The 27,199-nt window shown below is 38.9% G+C and overlaps 1 protein-coding gene across 1 annotated transcript in view; it reads right to left on the bottom strand.

Annotated features, from left to right (window-relative positions):
* The window catches only part of ADAM7 (ADAM metallopeptidase domain 7), a 36,039-nt gene extending 17,700 nt beyond the window's left edge, over positions 1-18,339 (bottom strand). Inside the window, exons 1-10 of the mRNA XM_084766928.1 lie at positions 18,270-18,339; positions 17,158-17,261; positions 14,118-14,194; positions 12,839-12,917; positions 11,605-11,681; positions 10,313-10,502; positions 9,211-9,264; positions 6,518-6,589; positions 4,839-5,008; positions 1,345-1,429 (exon numbers count right to left, since the gene is read on the bottom strand). Of these exons, the coding sequence (XP_084623054.1) occupies positions 1,345-1,429; positions 4,839-5,008; positions 6,518-6,589; positions 9,211-9,264; positions 10,313-10,502; positions 11,605-11,681; positions 12,839-12,917; positions 14,118-14,194; positions 17,158-17,261; positions 18,270-18,321 (960 nt within the window). The 5' untranslated portion in view covers positions 18,322-18,339. The remainder of the gene's footprint in view (positions 1-1,344; positions 1,430-4,838; positions 5,009-6,517; positions 6,590-9,210; positions 9,265-10,312; positions 10,503-11,604; positions 11,682-12,838; positions 12,918-14,117; positions 14,195-17,157; positions 17,262-18,269) is intronic.
* Positions 18,340-27,199: the final 8,860 nt, after the last annotated feature.

Here is a 27,199-nt window from a genome sequence, read left to right as displayed (position 1 = left end):
AGCAGTGTCTAGGCCAAGAGAGCAAGGTTCGCAGCAGTGGTGCCAGTGTCCTAATCAAACAGGCTCAGGAGAAACTTCTCTGTATTCTACAGTGAGCGGTGGTGAGAAGCTGTCAAACTTAAGCCAGGAAGAGGACCCTCACCAGACACAAGTGTACCAGGCCCTTGGACTTCCCAGATCTCAGAACTGTGGGAAATATACGTCTGTGCTTTGTAACCTACTAAGTTTCTGGTACTTTGTTACAGAAGCCCACGCAGATTTAAGAGATGACCCACAGGATTTTAGAAATGGTGTTGATGATCCTCTCTGAGCTGTATACTCTAGGGCCTCAAAAAAGAGCTTTGCTGTTGCTTTCAATCTACCCTGTCGTATAAATCTTATGGAGATTGTTTAGGTTATGAAAAAACCCTGAAAGTCAGAAATATAAAATCCATTGCAGAATTGATTGCTTCCTCGCCTCGTAGACTTGATTCATGCTTTAGCCTCTATATTCATAAAAATACAAATCCCAACGGTGATAGGCCATCCAGTTATGATAAAGCTAACAAACCTCAACTTTATTTTGTTCATTTTATTTTGCTCATATGAAGCTTCAAATGCTTCTTGGTCTGGCTAAACTACGATGCTTGAAATAGAAATACCTTATATTGGAGTAAATTGACTCTGAGTACAGACCTTATGGAATTCAAATACTAAAGGCAAACAGACAGTCACAAAAGTGATTATAAAATCATCAGTGGTAGAAGTTATTTGAATAAACACCCGCTTCTAAGCTTGGGTCTCAACAAAACTAAGCTGGGGGCAGCAGCAACCAGGAAAAGAGAGCAAAGAAATAAATGCAAACCTTCAGGTTTTCAACTGTGTCTCCCACAGAGTTGGAGGCTTTGAGGCTTGGAGAAAGGTCCTCCAAGCAAGGAGAGACAGTAGCTCATAGGTTCTTTACTATCTGAACATGATTTTCAAGGCTGTCTTCAAATGACATATTGAGTGGCTGGTACTTAATGATCAAGTCAATCTAAATGCCACTGGCCTCACTTGTCCTTATAAATAGTTATATTTAATACACAAAATAATTTTACAACTATGACTACAATGCACTGGTTTCATACCTGTCCTGAGCTTTGAATTGTGGTTTAACTTTCTTGATCACCTATAGTTTTTTTTTTTTTTTAATAAGACACTATTTTTTCACTCACTAAAGAGAATATTGGTCTCTTCGTGATATACCTTGGAAATATAGGTCAACTACAGATCACCTATGTCTTTTCAATGTGCTTCAGATAAATATAGAAAATTAATTAAAATACTTCAATTAAATGATACAATGTTAGGAAAACACTTCACCTTAACAACACTGCATGAACGAAGGGTCTGGCACATTCCTTCTGGGTAAGCAATTCCTTGCATAGGTGTGTAGAGCCACTTCCCACTATAAATATGATACAAGAATATTATTAACCTGACTGAATAGTTTAATTAAATAATTAACTCAAGATGTACTGAACCACCACAGTGATAAGCCCTTTGCTCTTGAGTTAATGGGCACGTGGATGACCTGAGTTGATACTGGACTCAGTTTAAACCTAGAGGCACTGAGAAAGCCAAAAATATTCTTAGGATGAAATTGGAAAATGAAAAATGTATTTTTTTTAATTTTTAAATTTTTAAAAAATTTTATTAATTTATTCATATTACATCTCAATGGTTATCCTATCCCTTATATCCTACCATTCCTCCCTTCCTCCCATTTTTCCCTTACTCCCCTCTCCTATGACTGTGACTGAGGGGGACTTCCTCCCCCTGTATATGCTCATAGGGTATCAAGTCTCTTCTTGGTAGCCTGCCATCCTTCCTCTGAGTGCCACCAGGTCTCCCCATTCAGGGGACTTGGTCAAATATGAGGCACCAGAGTACATGTGAAAGTCATACCCCACTCTCCACTCAACTGTGGAGAATGTCCTGTCCATTGGCTAGATCTGGGTAGGGGTTTGAAGTTTACGGCCTGTATTGTCCTTGGCTGGTGCCATAGTTTGAGCGGGACCCCTGGGCCCAAATCTGCCTATCATAATGTTCTTCTTGTAAGTTTCTAGGATCCTCTGGATCCTTCAGCTTTGCCATTCTCCCATGCTTCTCTCATCTAGAGTCCCAATAGGATGTCCTCCCCTCTGTCCCAGTTTCCTGGTTAGTGAAGACTTTCATGGGACATGCCCCTTGGTCTAGTATGCAGATATAAGTGAGTATATACCATTTGACTCTTTCTGCTTCTGGGTTAACTCACTCATTATGATCAGAAAAATGTAATTTTATTTCATAGGAAAAACAAAATGAAAGAGTCAGTATCTCGTTTTTCTTGATTCTTGTCTACCTTGTACTCAAGTCTGGATAAAACTATTTAAATGACAACACAAACAAACAAAGACTATAACAAGGTAATCAATTAAACTTTTAAGTGTTTGGGAGGGAAATATAGTATAGAGTATATACTCAGAATCATGATTATTTGATAATGGTTGATAACAATTAAATTTTTCATCAATTATAGAAGGCAGAGGAGCAATGGTAGTTCTAATCCAACATTTAAATGAACACTTGTGTCAAAATAAGGACATTCCTATAATCCCTAAAAGGATAAATGTCTACATTGTAGGAGTCTAATTTTTACTAGATTTGGGCCTTTGCAAACAGTGCTATCATGAGCTGGAAGATAGCACTTATGCTATCAGGAAATTCACATGTAAGAAAAGTGAGCTGAAGGGATGGTCCTTCTCCTCCTTTTCCTCCCCCTCCTCTCCTGTTCCTTCTCCTCCTCCTCCTCTTCCTCCTCTTCCTTCTGCTCCTCTTCCTCCTCTTCTTCTTTTTATGGTTTTCTGACATAGGGTTTCTCTGTGTAGTCTTGGCTGTCCTGGATCTCCCTTTGCAGACTAGGCTGGCCTCAAACTTACAGAGATCCCCCTGCCTCTGCCTCCCAAGCACTGGGATTAAAGGCATGTGCCACAACTGCCCTGCTAGCCTTTTATTTCTTTTCTTGAGAAGATATACCATGTGTGTCTATACCTGTCTTCTATGTATCAATGATTGCCTGTGTTTCTTAGAGCTTAGCATTCTGGGTTTGCCAGTCTCTGGAGATCTTGGAAGAATATGTGAAACATAAAGAGCTAGGGAAGGGCAAACTAGAGGCTGACTTCTCTCAAAATCACCTGAATTTAAACTGAATACAACGACAATGTCATATGTATTGTCTTTCTGCCTTTAAATATATGTGATTATAGATGGAAGATAGCCAATATCCCAATACATGAGAATCCCAGACAGGATTCCCAGGTGGATAGTGAGCAGCCATTTACTTTAAGCCCCCATTTGAAAACAAATTATTGATCTGAAAATTCACCCATGAAATAAGTAAAAACATTATTGCTCATTATACCTAGTTAGATAGTGCTAGATGTCCTAAAATTCACATATGACCTTGTGAGATAAACCAGTGGGTATATATGGATGTTAGCTGCCAAGGCTGACAACCTGAGTTCAATTCCCAGGACTCACTGGTAGAAGGAAAGAATTTACTCTTGCAAGCTGTCCTATGGCATCTACAAATGCACTGTGACTCATACGTACTCACACCATAAATAATAGATACATATTTAAACATTAATGTGTACATAGGGGCCTCTATCTTGCCTACCATGAAGTTTATTGTGATATTTTACTATGCTTCATCCCCCATCATTTTTGGTCATGACAGTATACGAATGTCTCAAGACAGGTATACTTACACACTTGAAGAGAAGTGCTGTGGACCCATTAGATGAAAACTAACAGCCTGGTTCACTCTTATCAATCTACTAAGTGACTAGACTGGATTCGCCACAGGCTTTAGACATTGTTTGCTTCTGAGCTCTGCCTGAAAGCTCAACTCTAGCTAACTCTGGAAAGAGGATCCCCAGACTGGGTTTGCAGAACTCTGGAGATTTCTTTGTCATTATAGGCAGAGAAGCTGGTAGAGCAGATGTGATGTTAGCAGCATCAGGAAAGATGCTTGAAAGCCACTCCTGTTCTCATGTAGCTCTCCCACAGTGTGATGTCACTTGTGATAACAAAGGTGCTTATCACAGGACCTGTGAATTTCATTCCTATATATACCTATCACTTTCCTCTGGGCTAAGGATAATGCTAGATATTTTGAGCAGAAGAATTAATAATTAAGTAGAGCATCTCATATTTTTATGCAGAAATACTGAGCAGGTTAAACCTATCAGGGCAGATTGTCCATAAAGCCAGGTTTTGGTGCAATCTTGGGCAGGGGCCAGCCCTGGATGGTGGTAAGAAATGTTCATGGACTTAACTTAACCTTGTTGGACACATTTCCAACTCTGCGTGTGTGTGTGTGTGTGTGTGTGTGTGTGTGTGTGTGTTTGTGTGTGCAATTTTAAATATTTTGTGTTGTTTATTTTGTTCTACTTTCTTCTCTTTTCATATGTGTGTGTGGTTTCTTTGAACATGTGTGCACACATGTGTATGCCCATTTGTGGATATGAGAGGACAGACAGGTATATTATGTGTCCAGCTGGATCATGCTATGCTTTATTCCCTTAAGACAGGGTCTCCATTGAGCCTGGAGCTGGTCCTGATGGATAGTGAGCCCCCATGTTTCTTCTGTCACAGGCCTATGCGTGGACACATCTAACTATTTACACAGGTACTTGGGATTCAAGTTCAGACCCTCAGTTTTCACAATAAGCATTCTCACCAGCCAAAGCCATCCCCAGAGCCCAATTTTCTTTCCATGTTTTTATAAATAATCAGCTCAATATGTGAAGGAAAATAGAATAGTCACATACCTCAGTAAAATCACATGATCAAAATCCTTCCTTTTTTTGAGAACTGTTTCTTGCCAAGTTGAAAAATGCACTAAGGTAGTTTCTAGGTTTGATGCTATGTCTATCTTGTCTCTAGTTGACCATATTTCAAGGCCAGCCAATGTCACATGAATGTTCAAGGTTTTATAGATCTATTCAGAGAAGAAATAATTTTCACAAAATAAAGTTGTTAGAAGGCTCTCTAATTATTACCTGTATTCCCTTATATTGAAAAAATTTAAACTTGTAATGCATATTATAGATAGTACAGATTTTGTTTTATACATTGATATACTTAATTATAATGCAGAGTATTATATAGAATACTTGGTGAATTTCCATGAATTCCAATAAAGAAACAAATATGGTAAAATATGTTTGAAAATATCTTAATTTCAGCACAGATATGGAAATGATAAGCATGAATGGAAATAATAAAAAAATTTTAGCCTTTCATGAACACACTAGAAAGCTACAAATGATCAGGCAAAGAATCCTGCTGGCTCAACAGAATCATCCGAATTAAAATACAAAGCACTGAAAGAATGAAACAAGCAGAAGACAGGGCCTAATGCTGTGTCAAAGAGCTAAAATAATATGCACATTCCATATGCTCTAGCATTCCAACTTCTTAATTATTTATATAAACAAATGCACATTTATTTTTGCACCCAATAGTGTGCATAGATGTTTAAAGTAGTTAGCAAAAATACAAATAGAAAAAGGTCTTTCCACTGTTGAGTGAACCAATGACCCATCACTAGTCTAGATGGGCCACTCCTTTCAGCATCTTCCTCTGCATCTCCTTACTCAACTAATAGATCTAGCATGTGTTAGAATGACTCAGCAAAGGAAGATGAGTACAACTCACAATTTGTTTTAGTAATGGTTCTCATTAATTACACCTTAGATGTATTAATAATCCTAATAGATTATAGTGGAGTTGCCTTTGATTTCAACAACAAAGCACAGACCATGAATGAAAGCATGGTTATTATTTTTTTTTGTTATACACAGGCACAGAACACCAATTTTTGAAGCAGTATGGTCTAATATTTCTTTACTTGGTTCTCAAATTGTCTTTACATTGTTTCATAATTTTTGTGTGATTAGAGGTTTTTACATATTATTATTATTATTATTATTATTATTATTATTATTATTATTATTATTGTGTAGTGGGAGCAGGTGCATATGGCAAGTACATGTGTGAAAGTCTGAGGATAACTTTGTGGCATCAGCCCTTTTCTTACAAATAAATGATTCCAAGGATTGAACTCATGCTCCACACTGACAGAATATGACTCAGACACCTTTATCCAGTGTGACATCTCACTGGTCCTCATCTGTCACACATCTTCCTTTGATGAATCACTCTAGCACATCCTAGGTCTGTTCATCAGGTAAGGAGATGTAAAGAAAGATACTGAAAGGAGTAGCCCAAGTAACCAAGTTTTGAAATGTATTTAGATATCAGGTGAAACCAAAACTTCAATGCTGTGACTGTTTTGAAGACATTGTTACTAACTAGTTACTAACTAGTTGACCTGGTTTGTGCTAGCTCAGGGTCAAGGTTATTACTACAGTCCACTCAGAGACCTGTCCTAAAGAGTTTATTGCACTTATATTCTCAGATTGGTTCAAATTATAGTGAAACTTACCATGTTGACAAAATTGACCATTCCCCAAATTCGTTTCCTTAGCTTGTTTTGGGGTTTACTGTTCCTACGGTACTGGAAACATAAACATGGCATTTGTTACTTACCAATGTTGAGGGAAAAGCCTAGCAAAACCTTAACTTACCAAGAGATATTGTAAACAACAAAAATTAAACCAACCAAACAAACAAACAAACAAAAAACCAAAAATATCAAAACAAAAATCCTAAACAGAACTCTACAGCAATGGAGTGAGCTAAAAACGGAACGAATTGTGAAGACATGGTAGTTTTAAAGAAAATCACTAGGCACAGTGGTCCTTGAATATATGTTTTGGCTTAGCACTACTTTAAGGTTTTATTTTGAATTTTGGTTATCTCCTTTTCAGATTATAATACATTATATCTGTTGTTGTTATTGTTGTTTTCTTAAAGCAACTGTTGAGTATTCTTTGGAGCTCACTTTTATTCCCATACCTCTGATAAAGCTACACAGGAGCTATTACATTATAATATCAGCAAGTTTACTCCCCATGAACCCTGAGTACCTGTGGGTAATGAATCATAAAACACACAGTCAAAACTGACCTCATGTACTACAGAGGGGCAGGAAAGTGGTCACCCCTTCCTGCCAGGACGAAGCTCAGAAGGCTAACTTGACTGCACTGAGTCCGGTTCTGTTCTTATGAATGCGGTTCTTGTACTAGTCATTAATGAAACACATTCTACAACAGGGGCGGATTCTCTATACCAGCACACACACACACACAGTCAGCTTTCTTTCAAGCTAAAACTCAGGGCCAAGTATGCCTTTCCTAAGTCCTGCAGGGAGTCTCTGAAATTCTTCTCTAGAGTCCTCACATGCCTTCCTTTCAACTGTACCGAGCCCTTGTTCATCATCCTTCTGGGCATCATGTTCATTTATATTTACCAACTGGCTTCTTTTTCAAGGTGTTTCTTTACAACTTGGTTTCTATTACCATTTAATGCTGTTTCTTTTTCTCCCAAATTACCCTTAAATTCTAAAGAGGAAATGTGGCTCCTGATGCCTAAAATACACTGTAGAAAAAGAGTCTGAGGCAGTCTGGGAGACCACAAGGTTTGCCCCCCAAGTAGTGTAGAGGAGGGTGATGAGTGTGAGCCTTGTGCCTTTTACTCCCAACCCTTTATTCAGTATTTAGTGTTACCCAGAACTCATAAACATCCATCAAAAGAAGGAGCCTTCTTTCTCCTTGAAGTTGTTGGGCTTGTGGCTCCACATATATTTTAAGTATGATTTCTTTCCCTCAATCCTTTACCTGTCACTGCCAGATATTTCGTGCCAAATTTGAGCATAACAAAAAAATTTGACTGCTGTTTTAAGTGTACTATTCTTGAAATATACCTGATCTCCCAATGCTCATAGCACATGCCAAATAAATTGCACAGAGTTAACCTAGGTCTTTTCAACTGGATTTAAAAGTATATTAGTGCCTTATCTTTATTATTCTGTATTTTTATATTGCTATCTGATTTACCATCTCTTTATTTCTGAAAAACTCTTAAAGATTGCTTCTCAAACGCTATGAAATGCATCAGGTTACCTGCACACACTCCCCGGTGCTTTTTCATGCATTTTTAAAAAAATGTTCATTGCTTCTTTTATAGCTGGTACTCTTTACTTCTCTGTACTCTGTGATTCCCTTGCTTTATCCTCTGATTCACATATTCTCCCTTTATGTGTGTTTCATCTCTGTTTAATTCATTTAATGATACATACTTTTTTTTCTCTTTCAGATGTTAAGGTAGTTTTCGCAGAAAGCCCATCACTTCATGCATCTCTCTTTTACCATTCTATTCATTTCACTTTATTCCCTTTTAAATTTTTCAATAACTTTAAATCTACCCATCTATTATATAGTCTAATTGAGGTATCATCGGCTGATTGACAGTTCTTGGAGAACTGACCCATCTTCTATTATGTTGGTTGGCTGCCTCCTGAAGCCCATTCTATCTGGGCTATTGAAATGGTTTTGATGGGGCACTTCTACTTGGGCTCCAGTTGTTTACCAGATCTCCAAGCAGTTTTTAATGTTGAGAATTTGGCTTAGCACATCAGCAACTGAACATTAGATGCTGTCATGCCTGTTGTGGAATATCTGCACAGCTCAGGCTTGGGAGCTGCCTTCCCATGATTGCTGTTTTCCCTGCCATGGCTGCAGGCAGACAGGAAGCCCTCTCTGGAGCTCTTCAGGGACTGGGTTGCCCTCATGGGTAGAGGCACCACTGGGAAGAATTATCCTTTCTCTCATTGGAATGTTTAAGTCCTTAATTCTGTCTTCCAGTGTGCTCTAAAGACAGATAACACGGCCTTTACATTTTACTTCTCATTCTGATGGAGACTTTCTCCTTAATTTTTAACACTTGGAAAATTTCAGTCCTTGGTTGAGCTCAAATCTAGATAGTTGATCTGTATTCAAGATTTTATACATGATTCAAAATTTCTATTGGTCACAGAAGGATTGGAGATTCTGTTTTAGATTAATTTGTTGGATTGAGAAGAGACTCAGGAGTTTACTAGACACATCTACTTTGAGGAGCCAGAAGCAGAAGTGTGAATCCAGAATGGAACTTGCTGGAATTTCCTTCTTTCTAAATGAGAACAATAGTCTAGTTTTACTAAGAAATAAGGAGTATGATGTCCACCTGGGAACTTACCACATAGTTGTCAGCAACAATGAACAGTTCAATAAACTTTTCTTTGTGGAAGCTCTGAAAATGTACAGAAAGTTCAATGGAACCTATAAAATTTTAATAGAAAAAAAACCCCCAACATTCTCACGATAAGAAACATTGATTCTAATGGGGGGATACAAGGGATGGTATAACCATTGAGATGTAACAAGAATAAATTATTTTTAAAAAAGAAATTAATAAAATAAAAAATAGGAGTAAGACAAAAAAGAAACATTGATTCTATTATATTTGTAGGAGAAGTAATGGATCTGATACATATATGAACTTTTATTATTAAAACATCCAGACCTTTTAATAATCTTGAGTAGCATTGCATATTTGACTGTTTTGTCTCTTTTTGTTTAGATGTACAGCTCAAAAAAGGAGTTATAAATTATTACAAATTAAGTATTTTTAGATTTTGGGTTTATTTTTTCACTTACAGACAAAACAGCTTGTAACTCAGCTCATGTGTCATTTGCTCACATATTTGTGTATTAATATCTATATATCCACTCATATGTATATGCATACAAACATGTATGTCTGAGAAACAACTGCCAAGAACACCCATATTCCCTACTTATCCCCAATGCCTCCAACCCTTTGTATTATGTGTTCTTCTTAATTCCAAGGACGTTTATAAGCACTGCTAATTATAGGTCTTTCCTTTATCAGAACACAAATACCACAATGTTCTAAACTTTCAGCTCTATGGGACAAATGCATTTTACCAATAGTGCCCAGGGCCACTAGTCAAAGGTTTAATTAATTTTTTTTTTGCTGGACTCTGTAATTATTTAATCACTGAGTTACTCAACCAAGAAACACCTGTGAGGCATACGGAGGGTGGGAGGCTTTTCCCTTTCCTGAAACTGATGGAGCAAACTGAGGCTTACTGAAGAGAATAAATATTTTCTCAGAGACACAATAAGCTTGAAGTTCAGCCTTTCAACCATGAGTTCCCCAGTCAGAGTGGGCCCCACATTTCACTAGCTGAAGGCTTAGGCTTTTCCCTTAGAGATCATTTAAAAATGTGGTTTCTTCCAGCGGGGGGGGGGGGGGAAGGATTTAGAATACTCACTTCGACCTTGTGCTCTTCTATATACTTGGCATCTATTGGTGAAGACTTCTTGGTAAAATTGAGCCCATCACAGACGTACTCAGTAGCATACGGTGCCTTGGCATTGTATTTGAACACCAAATGTTCTCCCTCATCCGAGTATTTCACTGGTTCAATGAGGTACCGCTGGTCACTCACCCTGAAGAAGCCCCTGGGGAAAAGGCAACACCTGTAGCTCTCCCCTTCTGTTTTATTAACATTAGCTTTTTCAAGAAGGGAAACTACCAGGGTCAAGACCTCTTGAGCATGTAAGCTGGGTGACTTGGGTAGCAAACGAGTGACACAGCATGTGACGTTTGATTGAATTAGTAACACTTTCTAACAGTCAATTTAACCTTCAGAAGCCTGTCAGCATGATTTCTGCTTAGAGCATAGGCAGAAAAGAAGATTTGAGCCATGGTGGCATCAAAGTTTTTGCATAAATTTGATAAATTCTCCAGTGCTAACTGTAGAGTAAGTAGCTAAAGGCACAAATACTACTGTCAGGTACTTTTGTCATAAAAGAGGTTCTCAGTCATGAAAATTCTGGGAGCTACTGAAGGAAAGTCAAGATAAATGAAAACAGAACCTTTCCCTTTCTTTTGCCTTCCTTCTTTCCTCACATCTTCCATTTTTATTTATGTCTAAGACTTAACAGAAAAATGATGAGCTTTATTTCTGAGTATATTTTCTGGATCACAATGGGCCTGCCATAGCAGAAAGAAGAGACTTGACACCCTATGAGCATATACAGGGGAAGGAGGTCCTCCTCAGTCACAGTCATAGGAGAGGGGAGTAAGGGGAGTGAGGGATGGGAGGATACAAGGGATGGGATAATAATTGAGATGTAATATGAATAAATTAATAAAATTTGTATTTTTAAAAATGACTGGAACAGCAATGTCAGAGAACCCACAGACCTCAGAGTCAGGAGACCTGCACTGCTGAGTCAGTCTAATACCTGCAAGTTTAAGAACACTGAAGTGTTCTTAAGCTATTGTGCAGTTTCAGCATCCTGGCCTCTAACACAGGAGCACATCCTACACAGTGTCCAGGGATCTTCCAGCTCCTCTGTGCTGAGGACTCACCTTGTACAGGGTTGCATGTTAGGTTTCGTATTGTTGAACACAAGCCAAACCCACATCCATCACCAGAAGCACACAGCACCCCCTTTCCACTAACTAGGCTATGTATTAGGATTGGTGAAGAGAAATCAGTCAAGTGGTTACCATTAAACTCTATAGGAAATGAACTAGGAGGCTGCTGTGCCTTACTTCAGCCCGCTGCAAGTGCTGATGCTAGCTGCAGAATCAAATTCATGTATGATGGACCCTTGGTAGAAACAGTGATCCTAAAACAGAAGAGTCAGTGAAGGCAGGTATAAATACAGAGACTCTAAATACTGTTCATTAATTAATTTCAGCTGAGAATAAATCAGTATTTCATAAGTGACATTTGCCATGAGTTTATTCATGATCTTCATTTAAGACATTTGAACCCACTTTAGGAACTTTTTTATCCTAATTGAATGGCTATTTTGCATAAACCCATTATTCCCTTATGAGAAAATTTTCAGATGTCATCTTTTTCTTATAAATATGACTCTTCTATCCATCCTCTATTTTTTGACAAAGTATTGTCATTTTGTCCACTGCCTGTTAAACCAAGGCAAGCTTTCGATGTTTCTAGAATTAGATCTTGCTCTCCAGCCATCTCCCATCATGCCCTTCTCTGCTTCAATCTATCTGGCATCTTTCTTACATCTGTTTGGTGCATTGCTCACAGTAATTCAAACAAGCAATTACTCTTCTTTCTTCTGTCTGCTAACCATCCCATAGGGACACTTTCTATGGTGTTTTAAAGATCTCACATTTGGTGTGTTTCTCTTGTCCTCTATTTTAAGACAACATAGTGACTTAGATCTTAGAGAAGTTAAAAATTGCTTCCTGTAGAGGAAATGAAGTTTTAAATAATACTTTTGGTGAGAAAGAATGCTCTTGTTTAAAGGCTGTAGAAAGCAAGTTTTGCAATGGTGATGAAGGAAAGTACGGATAATAGTAATGATTTCTGCAAAGCTTGCTGTAGAGAATGAAGAAGACACCCTTAGTGTTAGTGTATCAGAAGGGCTGAACAGGGGTCACAGACCATGCAAGAGCCAGTTCACTGTGTGTTTTAAGTTGTTTCATATATTTAGATTTTATCCATTTTACTTAATTACAACTCCATCAAGATGTAATTTTGACACCTTTTTAACTTTTCTTCACTTACCATCATATAATAATAATGATGATCATGATAATAATAATAATACAATCTTTGATCAGTTTCCTAGGAAGTGATCAGCTCCCTTTAAGGCTCCTTCTATCACAATTTAGTAATACTAGTCAACTAAGAGCTAGTTCTTTTAGAGAAGTTTTGAAATAGTTTGTAAATCTGACATTACTGTTTGAAATTGTATCAGGAAATAAAACATTCAGAGAAGAGACAAAGCAAGGTGTTGAAAGATACCAAGATCTGAGGATGCTTGTTGACCATCTCTCCTTTTGTGTTGTAGTATGTCTCACTGTAGTTTGAGGTGAGAAATTCCCTGAAAGAGAGGGGAGAGGGAATTAGATTATTAACTCTAACACCCATATCCATGCCCCCACAGAGTTATATGGTTGAAAAGCCTTGAAGATGTCCTAAATCTCAGCAGTCCTCTCACACTTAAAAAAGTAGAAAAACTGAATCTCCTACTATTATGAATGCTACAGAAAAGTCAGCAAAATTTATGGCAATTTTAGCAAAGCAGTATTCCAACAGCTTCTGAAAAACATTTTATAAAGTGCAACAAGAGCTTTAACCTAGGCATTAAAGGATAGCTAGAGGATTAAGTCCAATGAATGCAAATCATACTATAACTTCTTCAAAGAATACAATATTCAGAAATGGCCCTATTGTTTATAAATGTGACTTTTTAATTGCTTCAATCACTCTTCAGATATATTTGTCACACTGATCCACTTGTGCTAAGACAAACTTCCCCAAACACTTCTCAGTGGACTTCCCTAATCTGACAAACTTCACGACATGTCTTTGAATATTAAATAAATGGAGACATAATAAGAAACCTATTGACCTGCTAACCAGATCTTTCCAAATTGATCTATAGAGTCAATAAAACCCCAGCTAAAATTTCAGTAGACGGTGTCTTCAATTGACAAGATGTACCTAAAGAAAGGGACACAGAGTTGCACCATGACCTTGGATATGTTTTTGTTTCAATGCACACATTCCATATAGTACTGAAAAAAAATGAGAAACAACATTAAAGAAGGACGTGTAGAAATGTCTCCGTGAATATTAGTTTCCCTTATACTGAGAATGAACACTGCCGCAAAATATCAGTGTACTAATGTTCTCAGAGAGACTGCATGACTCTCAAATGCTCCCAAGAATCAAAAGAGGAAGAGCAACTTACTAACAGAGACCAGTCTCAATAATCGGTTTGTTACTGAATGCGATAGGTTCATATTTGAAGAAGACAAATTCATGAAGACTTGGGGAATTCACATTATTGGCAGTCTGTACAAAAATGGGAATATCACATGCACCCAACCCTGTAAGATATGCGACCACAATAGAGCTGTCTTGACGTAAGCAGGGAATGGTGGCGGGCACCAGCAATTCTTGCACTAGGGAGGCAGAGGCAGGAGGATAAGAAGTTCAAGATCGTCCTGGTCTATGTAGTGAATTTCAGGATAGCATGGGCTGCAGGAGACAAAACGAAGCCAACGAATCACCTTACCTTGCTTTCAGAAGGTGAAGGATTAAGGATTTTCTGCCCAATTTTATTTCATACAACAATTCTTCTTCATATGCCTCCTGAAAAACAAGATCCTCTTTGTGAATTACACATCTACTTACTTAGTGTAAGGGAATGGCTTGTACGGCCATAACCCACCTTCAGCTCCCCACAGCATTATAAGGATAATTTTACCACTAATATCTCAGTTAAAAAGACATTTCTACTAAGGAACTAAAATGAATAATGTATATTTGCCCCTCACTCAGTATTGTACAAATCACTTTATATTTACTTATAACTTTTTCGAACCTGCATATCTTCCCTTTTTGGTATGGAAAATGCTTCGTATATATGCTCCATACGCTTCCTGTCTCCTTCATAAATCATTACCACTTCCTACTATAAAGAGTCTCATCCAGAAGGTGTTTCATATTTGTCATGCAGAGTATGAAAATATTTTAATCCACTTAATCTACATCGATCACTGGAAGTTTAGTTTAGGATGCTCATTGTAGCTGGAGTTGCATTGCGTGGGTCCACCAGATGGATGAAATGAGTAAGGCTTTGATACATTGATACAAAGTGGCAAGATGCTCAGAAGCAAAAGAACAGAGACTTTGGAGTTCTACCAACACAACCAACGGCAACTCTGGTTGGGTATCCTGATGGTAGCATTTAGTCCTGACAGACTGCCTTATCTACTGTAAGTGCTGTCAGTAATGAACGATGGAATTCTATTGTTCCCTATGGTGACTTTTGGCACAGCTCTTTCAGTTATTAGTAATTTGCTGAACTCTGATTCATCCTGTTTGGTTTTTACTCTTTGTGAGAATTCTTTATAATGCTGGAACACTGTTGCTCATATGTGTTACTCATTTTTAAAGTGATTTCTTCATTTGTTTGAGAAAACTGTTACTTCCGGCAAAGTGATAATAAGATTGGTAGAGTAGGTTTTTTTTCAAGTTATTTATTGTTATATACACAGTGCTCTGCCTGTATTCACACCTGCAGGTCAGAAGAGGGCATCAGATTACATTATAGATGTTTATGACCCACCATGTGGTTGCTGGGAATTGAACTCATGACCTCTGGAAGAGCAGCCAGTGAGTGTCCTTAACTGCTGAGCCATCTCTCAGCCCAATAGAGCAGATTTAGAATGATGTGAGAAGATATTAGTGAGTTCTCATCTAAGCTTTGTACTATCAACATACTATATCGTTATAATAGATTTTTCAAGTCATGAACCAAGATGGTGTTTTATTTTACTTGATATCTTCTTATTCTTGCACAGTCCTAACCCGGATGCCATCTTCTCAAGCCCATAAGTTTCCTAGATTCTCCCTATTTTTGAAGGATTTGACATTTTTGCCTTGTACTTATCAGAGGTCCTATAGGATGTCTCTTATGTTTTTAACGCTTTTCTTAAGGCTAAACACAGTTATGGCTTTCCCAATGAAAACCACTTAAGACAGTACCATTGTGTCATTGCAAAAGTCCATACTGTTAACACAACTTCTTATGGATGATGCTGACCTTGGTCACATGGCAGAATTCTTTGCCTAGTCACAATTTTCCCACTGTTAAGTGACTCTTTATTTTGCCCTATGCTACACTCTTTGGAACAAAGTCACAGTGAGAAGTCCACGGTTAAGGGGTTGGGACTGCACTATACCTCCTGTTGAGGAAGGCATGAATAGAAATAATCAGGTATTCTCCATGAAACACTGGTCTTCCTCCCACATGTGTTCATTTATTCTTTTGTTTATTTGCATCAGCAAAGCATGATGGATACTATTGGATAATTTATATTGTAGCAAAAAAAACCCCACCCTCCACCATTTATCTTATTATTCATTTTATCTTATATTTATTTAAGGGCGCTGTAAGTTGTGTCCTGGTCTCTTTTGGTATGTCCCCACCAACAGGAATTTCAAGTTGGGAGGGTATGTCTTTTGTTGCACATGGAACACTTTTCATCTCTAGGCTCATCCTGTGTATTTCTCCCTGGCCCAGGCTAATCTCACTCAATCACAATAGAGCTTCTGATATAAAAATTGGCTGTCCTGAAAAAAAAAACAGTTTCTGCATAGTGGACAATAGGAAGTTGGTCCTGTGCCCCCCCCCACCCCCACACCCTTGTGCTAGGTGTCAACCTTTTAACTACATGAAGGTTTGAAAAAAATGAAGAAAGAGTTGAAGATCAAAATAATATTTACAAAGAACCTTATTAGAGAAAAATAATACATTATCACCCTCAGAAGGAAGAGAGCAGAGAGCTGCCTCTATTGCACCAAGCTGTGAGACCACTGAGAAGCTAAAATGCAGTTTTCTAATGACTGAAAAACATAACAAGAAAGGGCATAGAAAGCTAGCTGCCACCATGGGAAGAGGCACCAGAACAGGTTTGTATTTTGTCTTTGTCAGGGCAGAAGGCCTGTAAGCCTTCTGTGAACCCAAGTTTAAAAACCTAGGTTATAAAATGCAAATGAATAATTATAACCGTCTAAAGACCCTCATCTAAGATCCTTATAATCCTGGAAATTGAATAAGTTATAGTGCTCTATCTTATTATATTGACGATCTTCTTTAGTAAATATTCTTTTGAAAATGATAGTTTAGGTATTTTTTTCGAAAACCTTCGTGAGGCCAAGTACTTTTTGTTCTCATTAAAGTTGCCCCATTGGGCTGCATAGACCATAAAGCAAGTAAGCCTGGGCACCAAAAGTCTTCAAAAGGAGCAGAAAGCCTAGAGGCTGTGCTCCAAGGTCACTAGCTCAGAAAACTGGAGGGCACATTACATGAGTTTGCCGAGACTTAGAGGAAAATAGCTCCCCCGAAGCTTGAACAGTCCTATTTTGGTTTACTAATCCCCTAAGGGACAGTTACCCCTAGACATATGTTGTAAGTCAAGTGAGGGGTTCCCTACAAAACCGAAAACCATATTTGCTTCACATTCATTCCTGCTTGGAGCCAGGGGCAACTTTCTTCACATCTGCGAGAGCCATTAAGTTATATTTACTAAGTTGGAACATATGTATACCGGTATATCGGAGTCATGGATGTGTGAAAGATCCCGTTTCCATATCAGGGGAAGCTTTTTAGGATGAACCAGTTCCTGGCCCTCTACCCCAACAATCGCCTTTTCTAAAAGAAAGCATACAGGGAAAATCCATGCGTTATTACAATCCAGCCTCCAGTGAGTGACAAATGGATTTATGCTCCTCTAGCTCAAGTGTTTCACATTACTAGCCGCGTGCTCCCATCATCCTCAGCTGGTAATGCGAGGAAGCTGAGACCGCTAGTCACAGATTAGAAAGACATAAGGAGGGAGGCACACAAAGCCACAGAATCCTTCGGCTACTTTGCTCTGAGTTAGCATCTTTGTCATTCTTGTTCTCCACATCTCTCCCCAGATGCTGCCTCCTGCTAAAGCCTGTACAGAAATGACTTACTTCAACATTAAATAACCCTTGTGTTTCTCTCTCTCTCTCTTTCTCTCTCTCTCTCTCTCTCTCTCTCTCTCTCTCTCTCTCTCTCCATGAATTTGCATTTGAAGTCCTAACTCCCACAGATAAAGTTCAAAGCTTCCCCACTGCCTAGATATTCTTAGGCAGTGGCCCCCCATGCCTATGTTAAACACCAGCTTTTTAACATGTCCAATCACACTGGCAGTCAGCTGTTAGTTTATTCTGGGCCACATATAGCAATAAAGTTAGAATGATATGGACTTTTAAAATTTACTCAGATTTGAATCAAGGGCTCACCAGTTTATGAGCTGTGTGAGCAGTAGTATCACATCTAATCTCTCTTATATGCAAAGAGTAGTTTTATATTCTTTATCACTAACAGGGACAATCGTATAGGACTTTAAACCTTGGGACACACAAAGTAGCTAAAGGCTAGCTTAGGTGTTTGGTAAATGTCCCTTCCATTCCCTTTCTCATGCTTCCTAGTGTTTAAGTGCGATGTGGGTTTTCATGGACTCATTAAATCTCATGGTCACCTGTAACCCAATCTAAGCCCAACATGACGTCCTCAGGCAAATCGCCAATGCATCTAGAGTTTTTATAACTCACAGTTTAAATATTGTAGCTAAAGAAAATAATGCCTCGGGTATAATAAATAAGCAACACAGAAAAGAATAACACATACCTTGAATCTGAGAAATAAGTACTGCCATCCAAAATATACCTGTGGGGAGCATTCTGAAAGGTTGTCTGAGTACAGACGCGCCCTGCTCCTTGATCTTCCTTCCACTGTGAGGATGCCCAACCTAGCAGGTAGACAGGCAGTTTTGATCCAACACAGGAAACGCGCCTAGACCAAGTTACACAACTCCTGCAGGCCTTGAGGCTAAAACTCAAGGGTGGACATCATGTACTAATTAAAGACAACGGTGGAGATGGTGGGGGTGGAAGTGGACTTGGCACAGATTCTAAGTCATGTCTAAATGGTTATAGGCGTATTAAAACTTCTGAGGTGAAAAAGTAAAGAATGTTTTAGGGGGGAAATCATTGAAATCTATAAACTCTTCGGCTGAAGTGGGTGAAGTCGGGGACCCCATAAAAAATCAATTGATAAGCCTTTTTACACATCCGTGCTGTTGTTTAAAATCAACACACCCCTTTGTCCCCATTTGGGATTCTATCCCCTCTCCCAGATCCCATCATCTTCCTAATATTCCACAGCTATTCAGGTTTCTTTTATTTAAAGAAATTCATTATACTCCCAGAAAATCCCACTCCCCCGGATTGGTATTCTGGTGACTGCCAGTATCTCGGCCATCCTCTTCTTAGCTCAGCTTCCTCTCAGACTTATCTCAGCTTCCTTTGATAGTGTTCCTCTGTCTCATTTATCTGTCTAAACTAACAATCGAATTTAAGACCCTTAGAAAAAACTTCTTCACTCGAATGTCTGATATCTCAAATGTGAATATAAAACCGAATGTCTGCTTTCACCCTTCCAACTTGGTGTCTTCGTGGTCTCTTCATAGACTCTCTTATCTGGAAGACTACAGATGCATCTTTTCAGCCACTTTCAGTCTTCTCTGGCAGCTGTGTATCTCATCCATCAGCAAACCCAGTTGGTCCTGAGGAGACAGCTGGTAATCTCTCACACGTGTCCTTCTCCTGTGCTACTTCAAGATATTGTTAGGTCTACCATAGTTTTGGGGGGATATCCTCTTTTTAAATTAAAAAATAATTAATTTGTTTACTTTACATTCCAATTGTAGCCCCCTCCCTCATCACCTCCTGGTCTCACCCTCCCTCATCTCCCCTCCCTTCTCCCTTAGTCCTCAGAAATAGGGAGCCCTATGAACTGACAGAATCCTCTTCCTCTGTGGCCTGGCAAGGCTGCCAGGGGGAAGTGATCACCAAGTGGTTACCAGAGTCCATGTCAGAGGTGGCCCCTACTCCCCATATTATGGGACCCACAAGGATCCTGTGCTGCCTATCTACTACATCTGAGCAGAGGGTCGGGGTCCTCACAATGCATGGTCCTTGGTTGGTACTTCAGTCTCTGCAGACCTCCCCCTGCTGCCCCCCCCCATTTGGCTTCAAGGGTATTGGCTGTTTGTTCTTCTGCCTAGAATAGTCTCTTCAAAGATAGCCACATGCCTTGCCTCCACTCTCTTTTTGGTTCTTTATATAAGTATCCTATTAGTGAGTTCTTCTCAACATGTCTTATGCAAAACTGACCTTTGTCACCCTGATGAAATAATCATCATTTCAAATGACAAACATTTTGAAAGTCTATTTCATCTTCTAATTATCTGACTACGTTTGTTAAAATGAAACTTTTCGGGGCCTAGGGGGTTCTGCTCAAACCTATTGCACTAACCAAGGACAGTACAAGTAGTAAGCATCGAAGCCCAAATCTGATCTAGCCAATGGACAGCACATTCTCCACAGTTATGTGGAGAGCAGGGACTGACTCTGACATGAACTCTGGTGCTCCATATTTAACCACCTCCTCTTGATGGAGAGGCTTGATGACACTCAAAGAAAGAATAAGCAGGCTACCAAGATGAGACTTGATAGCCTATGACCATATAGTGGGAGATGAGGTCCCCCTCGGTCTTAAACCTAGGGGAGGAGAATAGGGTGAACTTGGGAGGGAGGGAGAAATGGGAGGATACAAGTGATGGGATAACAATTGAGTTGTAATTTAAATGATTTAATTAAATTAAAAAATAAAAATAAGAAAAAATAAAAACAAACAAAAAAAGAAAAATATTTTATCTGTTTAGCTTATAGGTTGATCTTCAGTGCCTTGGGTAGTTTGTCATCAAGACATATTTATTGAATGAACACATTATTAAACTCAAAATAATATCAGTTTCAGACTAAGCATTTATTTAAAGTAAACTGTTGGAGCCTGGATAGATGGCTCAGCAGTTAAAAATGCATGTTGCTTTTGTAGAGGGCCTGAGTTTAGTTCTCAGCACACAAACGTAATGGCTGACAGCTCCCTCTAACTTCAGCTTCCAACGCCCTCTTCTGGCCTCCGTGATCACTGCAGTCACATGCACAGACCCTCCCCTGCAACACCTGCACAGAACTGAAAGATTAAAATAAAAAATTGTAAGTATGCTGTGTTTATTTAGTAAAATAATCATTAGGAAGTTAGACAGTGAGGTGAATAAGTGTCTCCTCAGAGCCCTATACCGGGGATCAGTTTTCAGCACGTAAATGCTCAGTATCATGTTTGGCTGTCCTCCTCGCTCTCTCTGGGCTCCAGGGTCTCTTACAGTTCTTAACTCTGACACAGTATTGAAGGATCTCTCATTATGTTTGTCTCTCCATCTCTACCAGGCAATTAGTAAAATATGCACTGGTTTTATTGCTTGATTTTGCTCTTTAATAGTTCTGTACATGCATATAAAACATTCTGGTTACTTTTTCCCAATCCCATGCTCTTTTATTTCCCTCTTACCACTATAAATCCCCATTCATCTCCACTTGTCCCTTTCCCAGACTCAGGTATTTATGTATTAGTTTGTCACCCTTTTAGTTTAACAAGGGCCGTGCACAGTATCCAAAACAATCTGTAGTTTTGAGGAAATTTGTATCAAAGTGTTAATGATACTTTTCATTCTAAAATTCATATATACATATATATGTGTGTGGGTGTATAATTTTAAAAAACCAAAGTTAGCTTAACAAAAAGAACAAAGCAGGGTCTAATACTACTTGATTTAAAAGTATTCTACAATTTGATACAGTCTACTCACAACAGTATGACATTAGCATAAAAGCAGATAGCCAGACCAATGAAACAAAACAGAGAATCTACAAGCAAATACAGGCATGTACAGCCAAGGTCACGGGAACACAGACTGGGCAAAAGGCATTTATCTCAGTAAACATGGCAAAGAAAATGGGCCATCTATGTACAGAGGAAAGAAAGTAGGCTACTATCTCTCATCACTCAGAAAAATGAACCTCGAGTGGATCAAAGCTTAAATCTGTGACCCAAAAGCATGGGAGTTCTAGAAGAAAACAAAGAGAAAGAATCCAGAGCATCAGGGTTAGAAGAACTCTTCATGAGAAGTGCCTAAAAGCACTGGAGACAAAGGACATTGCAACAAACGGGATTCCATAACATGATAAAAAGCCTCAACCAAAAAGGAAGTCAATATCAAAATGGAGCAGTAGCCTTCAGATTTGGAAAGAATATTTGCAGCTTAACAATGGGTTAAAAAGAAGAAAGCTCTATCTGACTTGAAAGTAAATAAAACAGCCCAAAGCCTCACTAATGAGGGTCTGCTTGTAATTTTCTCTGCAGACACAGGAGCCAATTTGAGCCTATTAATTGTGTTTGGCGTGTACTGAAAAGAACACCACATTCAGAATTGGGAGCTGTGTGTTCCCCAGTCTCTGATTCACTTACCCTTGGCAAGTCATTTATTTCTCTGGGTTTCAGTGTCTGATTTATAAATAGGGACCATTATAATAATGTTTAACCTTGAAGAGTCATTAGCATCGAGATGCCCATGTTTCCGTACTTTGACTCTGAATTTCTTCTACTAAGACCTGCTTTCAATAGAAAGTGTAACCTGAAAAAAAAAGTTTTGTTTTAAAGTGTGAAAAATTAAGGATTAAAATGTTTTTTTTAAAACATTCCACATGAGGCAAAGATACGTAGCTTTTTCTATCACAACATAGAACATGTTTCATAGTGAATACAACAAAGCATGTAAGTATTAAGACAATCTGATGCCTGCAGGAACAGGGCTGTGTGGAAGGCTCAGAGAACAGAAGATGCACAGTGTCCCCTCTAATTCGGGCAGTCTTGTTCGTCATCATCTCAGGTGACTTTCTTCATCTTTAAACACATTTTGGTCACTCTTGTGAGCATATATCTTCTTCTACAGACCTTGCCAGTTTCCAGAAGTCTCAGAAAGACTTTTCAGCCATCGCTGTCCCAGGTCCACTCCACTTTCCTGTTAAGGCGCTCCCTTGAGCCTGTGTCCCCACCACTCTACACACCTTCTTCATCAAGGTCACCAGCAACCTTCAGATCTTAAATGCAATGATGCTTCTTCGCATGTGTGCTTGGCTTATTGGCCACTTCTCTCTCCAAGCTTTTTGGACATGTTTTCTTTTCTTGACCTACAACTTAGGGTTTTCTCCCGCATTGGTTTTTTTTTCCCCTTTAACCTTCTCACACATTTATTTTCATAGTCTAGACTCTGAAACACCAGAGAGACTTCACTGTTCACTTTTTTTTTTCACTCACTGAGTCTCCTGTTTATACGCACTCCATTAAACATCTATCAAACCGCCTACCTTAAAACTTACTTCTATGTCCTTGCTTGCTAAATGCATGTAGCTCAAAATATTTTCATGACTTTTGGCTTTTGTTTGTTTCTTGCCTTTTGATGTGACGTAGATAACACATGAACTAAATCCATGTTCTTCATTCCAAAAGCTCTTCCTCCAAATATTTTTCTTCTCTCAGAAAAAAAAAAAAAGGACACCACTAGTATGACTAGGCAAGCCAAAGACACTGAAGTCATCTGGAAGGCCTTGCTTTTCCTTGCCCTCTACACATGATCTCTGAGGAAATTCCATTGCCTCAGCTCTTACCATGTACTCAGAACCTAAACACTTCTATCCCTCTTAGTGCAGCCACTCCAAGTAAACCCACAATCAGCTCGTGCTTAGATTTCTGTAACTTTTTTTTATCTCTTCCATTATTGACACATGTTGTTAAGTCAGTAAGAGACTTAATCCTTTATGATTATAATGACGCTAAGAATCCCCATCACCAAGAGACATTACAGCTGTCAGAAACATGGTAATATCTTAGCATAGTCCTCAGAGATTTGTTGTGATGCTACTCCTAGCTTACTGCACAGCCAGTCTTATAAAAATAATGCCTGGTACTGAGCATAAGCATCTGCTTTTAGTATATAAAGTAAAGGCAAGAAAACATTTATGAAGTCTATTTGTCACTAGTTTAAAGTGCACTCCTGTTTACAAAAAATATGTTAATTCTAAAATTGCATAGAATAGTATTCCATAATATGCCAGTGTGTGTGTGTGTGTGTGTGTGTGTGTGTGTGTATGCGTGCTGATATTTGCACAATGACAAAAATAACCTTGAGAAGCATATCTTGGATTTCTCCAAATTAAATTATGTGTGTTTGTTTTATGTGGATTTGAATTATAATACAATATAGGTTTGTGTCAGTTGCTACATCTTTAACATCCATAATAGTCCCTCATATACATTAGACTGTCATCTAATGTTTCTAGAAAATTCCTCATTTGCTAAAAGATTTGTTCTTCTACTTTGTGTTTTATCAAAACCTGATTATTATAAAAGAGTTACTGAGACCTCAGACTCTTTACCTTGCTGCGTAGGATTTCCTATTTACTATGGATTGCCCAACATAAAGATACTTGGGGTATAATACCCAGTTACTATTTGCAAAATATGTTATAATCATCAACAACAGCAACAAACCAAGGGCTCTACTTTTTAACCAACTGATCATTTCTTTGGCTCGCCTACTCATGTCTTTGTACCCCCATCTCTTTTATTATCCCACCTGTGTGAGTTCTCCTGCAAACCCGACCTTGCTTTCATCTTCCTACAGCTTAGCTCAAAGAGCCTTTCAAGGTTGACTAGACAGAACTGAGTGCACCAGTTAGTCTTTGGTGGTGAAATCATATTCTTTACTTGATGCCAACTTTTTCCTTCAGCTGGTCAATGTGATAAGTCACACTGGGACATAGGGTTCTCCACTGTCCGCTTCCAGAACCCACACACCTGGCACCACATTCTTCATGCTGGCATTGACTTTGCCTGATTCTTTAAACATTGACCACTTCTGCCTTCCTGCCTGTTAGGATGTGAATACCTGAGTGAATTTTGATGCTTCTCTTCTCTAATGTGAACTGATGCTGGTAAGGCCTGTGGTGTTTGGTAAATTTCTACAGTGGTGTAGACTTCAGACCTAAGCACAGTGATACCTTTGGACGTGTAAGTCATTCTTTGTGACTGTTCTCGAACACTGGGAATGCTAGGACTGATTTTTTTCTTTCATTTTATTTTTGGAAGCAACCAAGTGACAGTACCCCTGGCTACTATTCATCTGTTCCTTGAAGATTCTCCCAGCCACAGACCAAGAATACCGCAGAGGTTCTGTAGAGAATAATTTAAGACTTTGACTACTTGAGGGTACCATGATGAAACCCATCGATTTATACGCCCATAAAAACAGTTCCAAAAGAAATGAAGGATTGAACAAATTTATCATAACCCTATTGTTATATTTAGTTCACAGAATAGTTGGCAGTGTGTTATTGGTGAATACCTGAAGTCATGACTAAATGTTCAGTTTTCTACACTTTACGTCTTTGTATAGTAGCACAAGCCTGCTTAGTGGCCACAGACTTGCCTATGGGTAAGAGATATTAGTTAACTGTCAAATACTCTGTGTAAGGCCATATTGTATTTAGTAACTTGGGTATGCATCATATTCCAGGATAGAGCCTGGAGATGAGGCCACCCTAGTGGGTAGCAGGTGGTGGTGAGTAACTCAGGCTCCATGGTGAAAACATGGAAACTTTTTCTGAAAATAATTCTAATGAGTATTTTAACCACATAAATAGTGTCCTGAGAAGTGTTTTCTAGGTAAGAAGAAGAAATGATGGGGATTGAGATGGACAATCATTTTGACTGAGCCCAAGTATTATTAGCAAGAAAAATAATTTAATTTTAATTTAGTTTTTATTCATGCGAGTATATTTTACCTTTATTCTTAACTTCATAGAATTTTATCTCTGTGTATATTTCTTATATAGGAAGACTATCCAGACTGTATGAAACAAGGGTAAGATATGACTGCTTCGAGCGTTGGCATGGCTTCTGTGATTTGGAAGACTTGCCTGAATTTTGAGAAATATCGTGAGGGGCTGGAGAGATGGTTCAGTGCTTAAGATATGATATTTCTCTTTTAAAGGACTTGGGTTTAATTCCCAGCAACATGCAACCACCCATAACTCACAGTTCTAGGGGGATCTGACACCCTCTCGTGTCCTCCAAGGGTACCAGGCATGCACGTGCTGCACAGACATACATGAAGACAAAATATACACATAAAATAAAAATAATAAACAGCCATTGATTTCCCTAGATGTGGAGAAAGGGTAGCCTAATGTATGAGCCAAAATCAGCTCCACAAATAAAATTTCATTTGAACATACCCATGTACTTCTCACATACAAAGGAAAGACAACCTGCTCATGGCCCTTGATTCAATACCCTCACTCAGGGCTCAGCTTTCCTAACTACCATACTGGGAAACCAAGCTTCCAACAAACCAATTGGGGGTGTGTGTGCAGGCACACTTAACCATAGTAATCTTCCTGACCCTCCTGTTCAATAGTGCTCTCATTAACTTCTTAAAATGTAATACTAATCTATTTGTTTAAATCTTCTAAGGGGGTTTTATCAGCCCGAAAGCAAAAATCTTTTTCCTTTGACTCACAAATCCTGCTTGGTCTATTTTCTTCCCCGACTTCTGTGTCTGTACAAAGAACCTCCCTGCTTCCTAGCTCCCCTTTCAGCGCTTTGTGTGCTTTCTTTTGTGTAGCAGGCAACACGTTTGTTGAATTGATGAAACTTACAGATGACCAAGTAGAGTAATGGAATTGAAACAGAGCGCGCAGGGATCAGGTCTCTGTTCTAATTCTCAGGCAATGCTACATGCTGCCTGAGCGTGGCGCTGGAGCAATCAGGGAATGTCAATGATGCGGCAAGAGCATAACGTCACCTTGTTTCTTTCTTTCCTTCCTTTGAGTATTTAAAACTACTTGTTTTTTAATTCCATACATGTATACAATGAAATACGCTCACAGCTACTCCCTATATTCCTCCTACAACTGTCCCCATAATCTGTCATCACACTTCCATCTCAACTTCGTGGTTTGTTTTGTTTTTGATAATGTCCTCAGTCCAGTTAGTGCTGCCGATATGTTCGTGAGTGTGGAGCGCTGGAGCATGGCCAATCTACCAGTCGGAACTCCCTTAAGAGGAATGACTGCTCCTCCCTCAGTAGCTATCAACTGCCAATAACTCCTCAGCAAAAGGTGGGCCTAGAGATCTTCCCAATCTATGCTGCAAATTCAGCTGGTTTGATGCTTCATTGATAGCTGCAGATACCGTGAATCCATGAGTGCCAGCACCGTGTCTCAGAACGCTCCCTCCTGTCCTCCCACCCTTACATTCGCCCCATACCTTCTGTAATGTTCCCTGAGTCTTGGTGGTAAGCAGCTGAATTTGGTTTTGCTGTTGTGAAGTTATTTATATCCTCTGTTTTCTTGGGTGTGGTTGGTCTTGTTGGGTTAGAGTTTACTTTCTAGTATCTTCTGTAAGTCTGGGTTTGTGCAAAGATAATAATTAAATTTGGTTTTGTCATGGAATAGCTTGCTTTCTCCACTTATGGTGATTGAGAGCTTCAATGGGTATAGAGGTCTGAGTTGACATCTGTGGTCTCTTAGGGTCTCCATGACATTTGTTCAGGGCTTTTTTTTGGTGGGGGTGGGCTTTCATAGTCTCTTTTGAGA

Source organism: Acomys minous (assembly GCF_964271855.1).
Source record: "Acomys minous genome assembly, chromosome: 18".
NCBI lineage: Eukaryota > Metazoa > Chordata > Mammalia > Rodentia > Muridae > Acomys > Acomys minous.
Note: the sequence above shows the minus strand (reverse complement) of the source record. Positions and strands in the feature narration are given on the sequence as shown.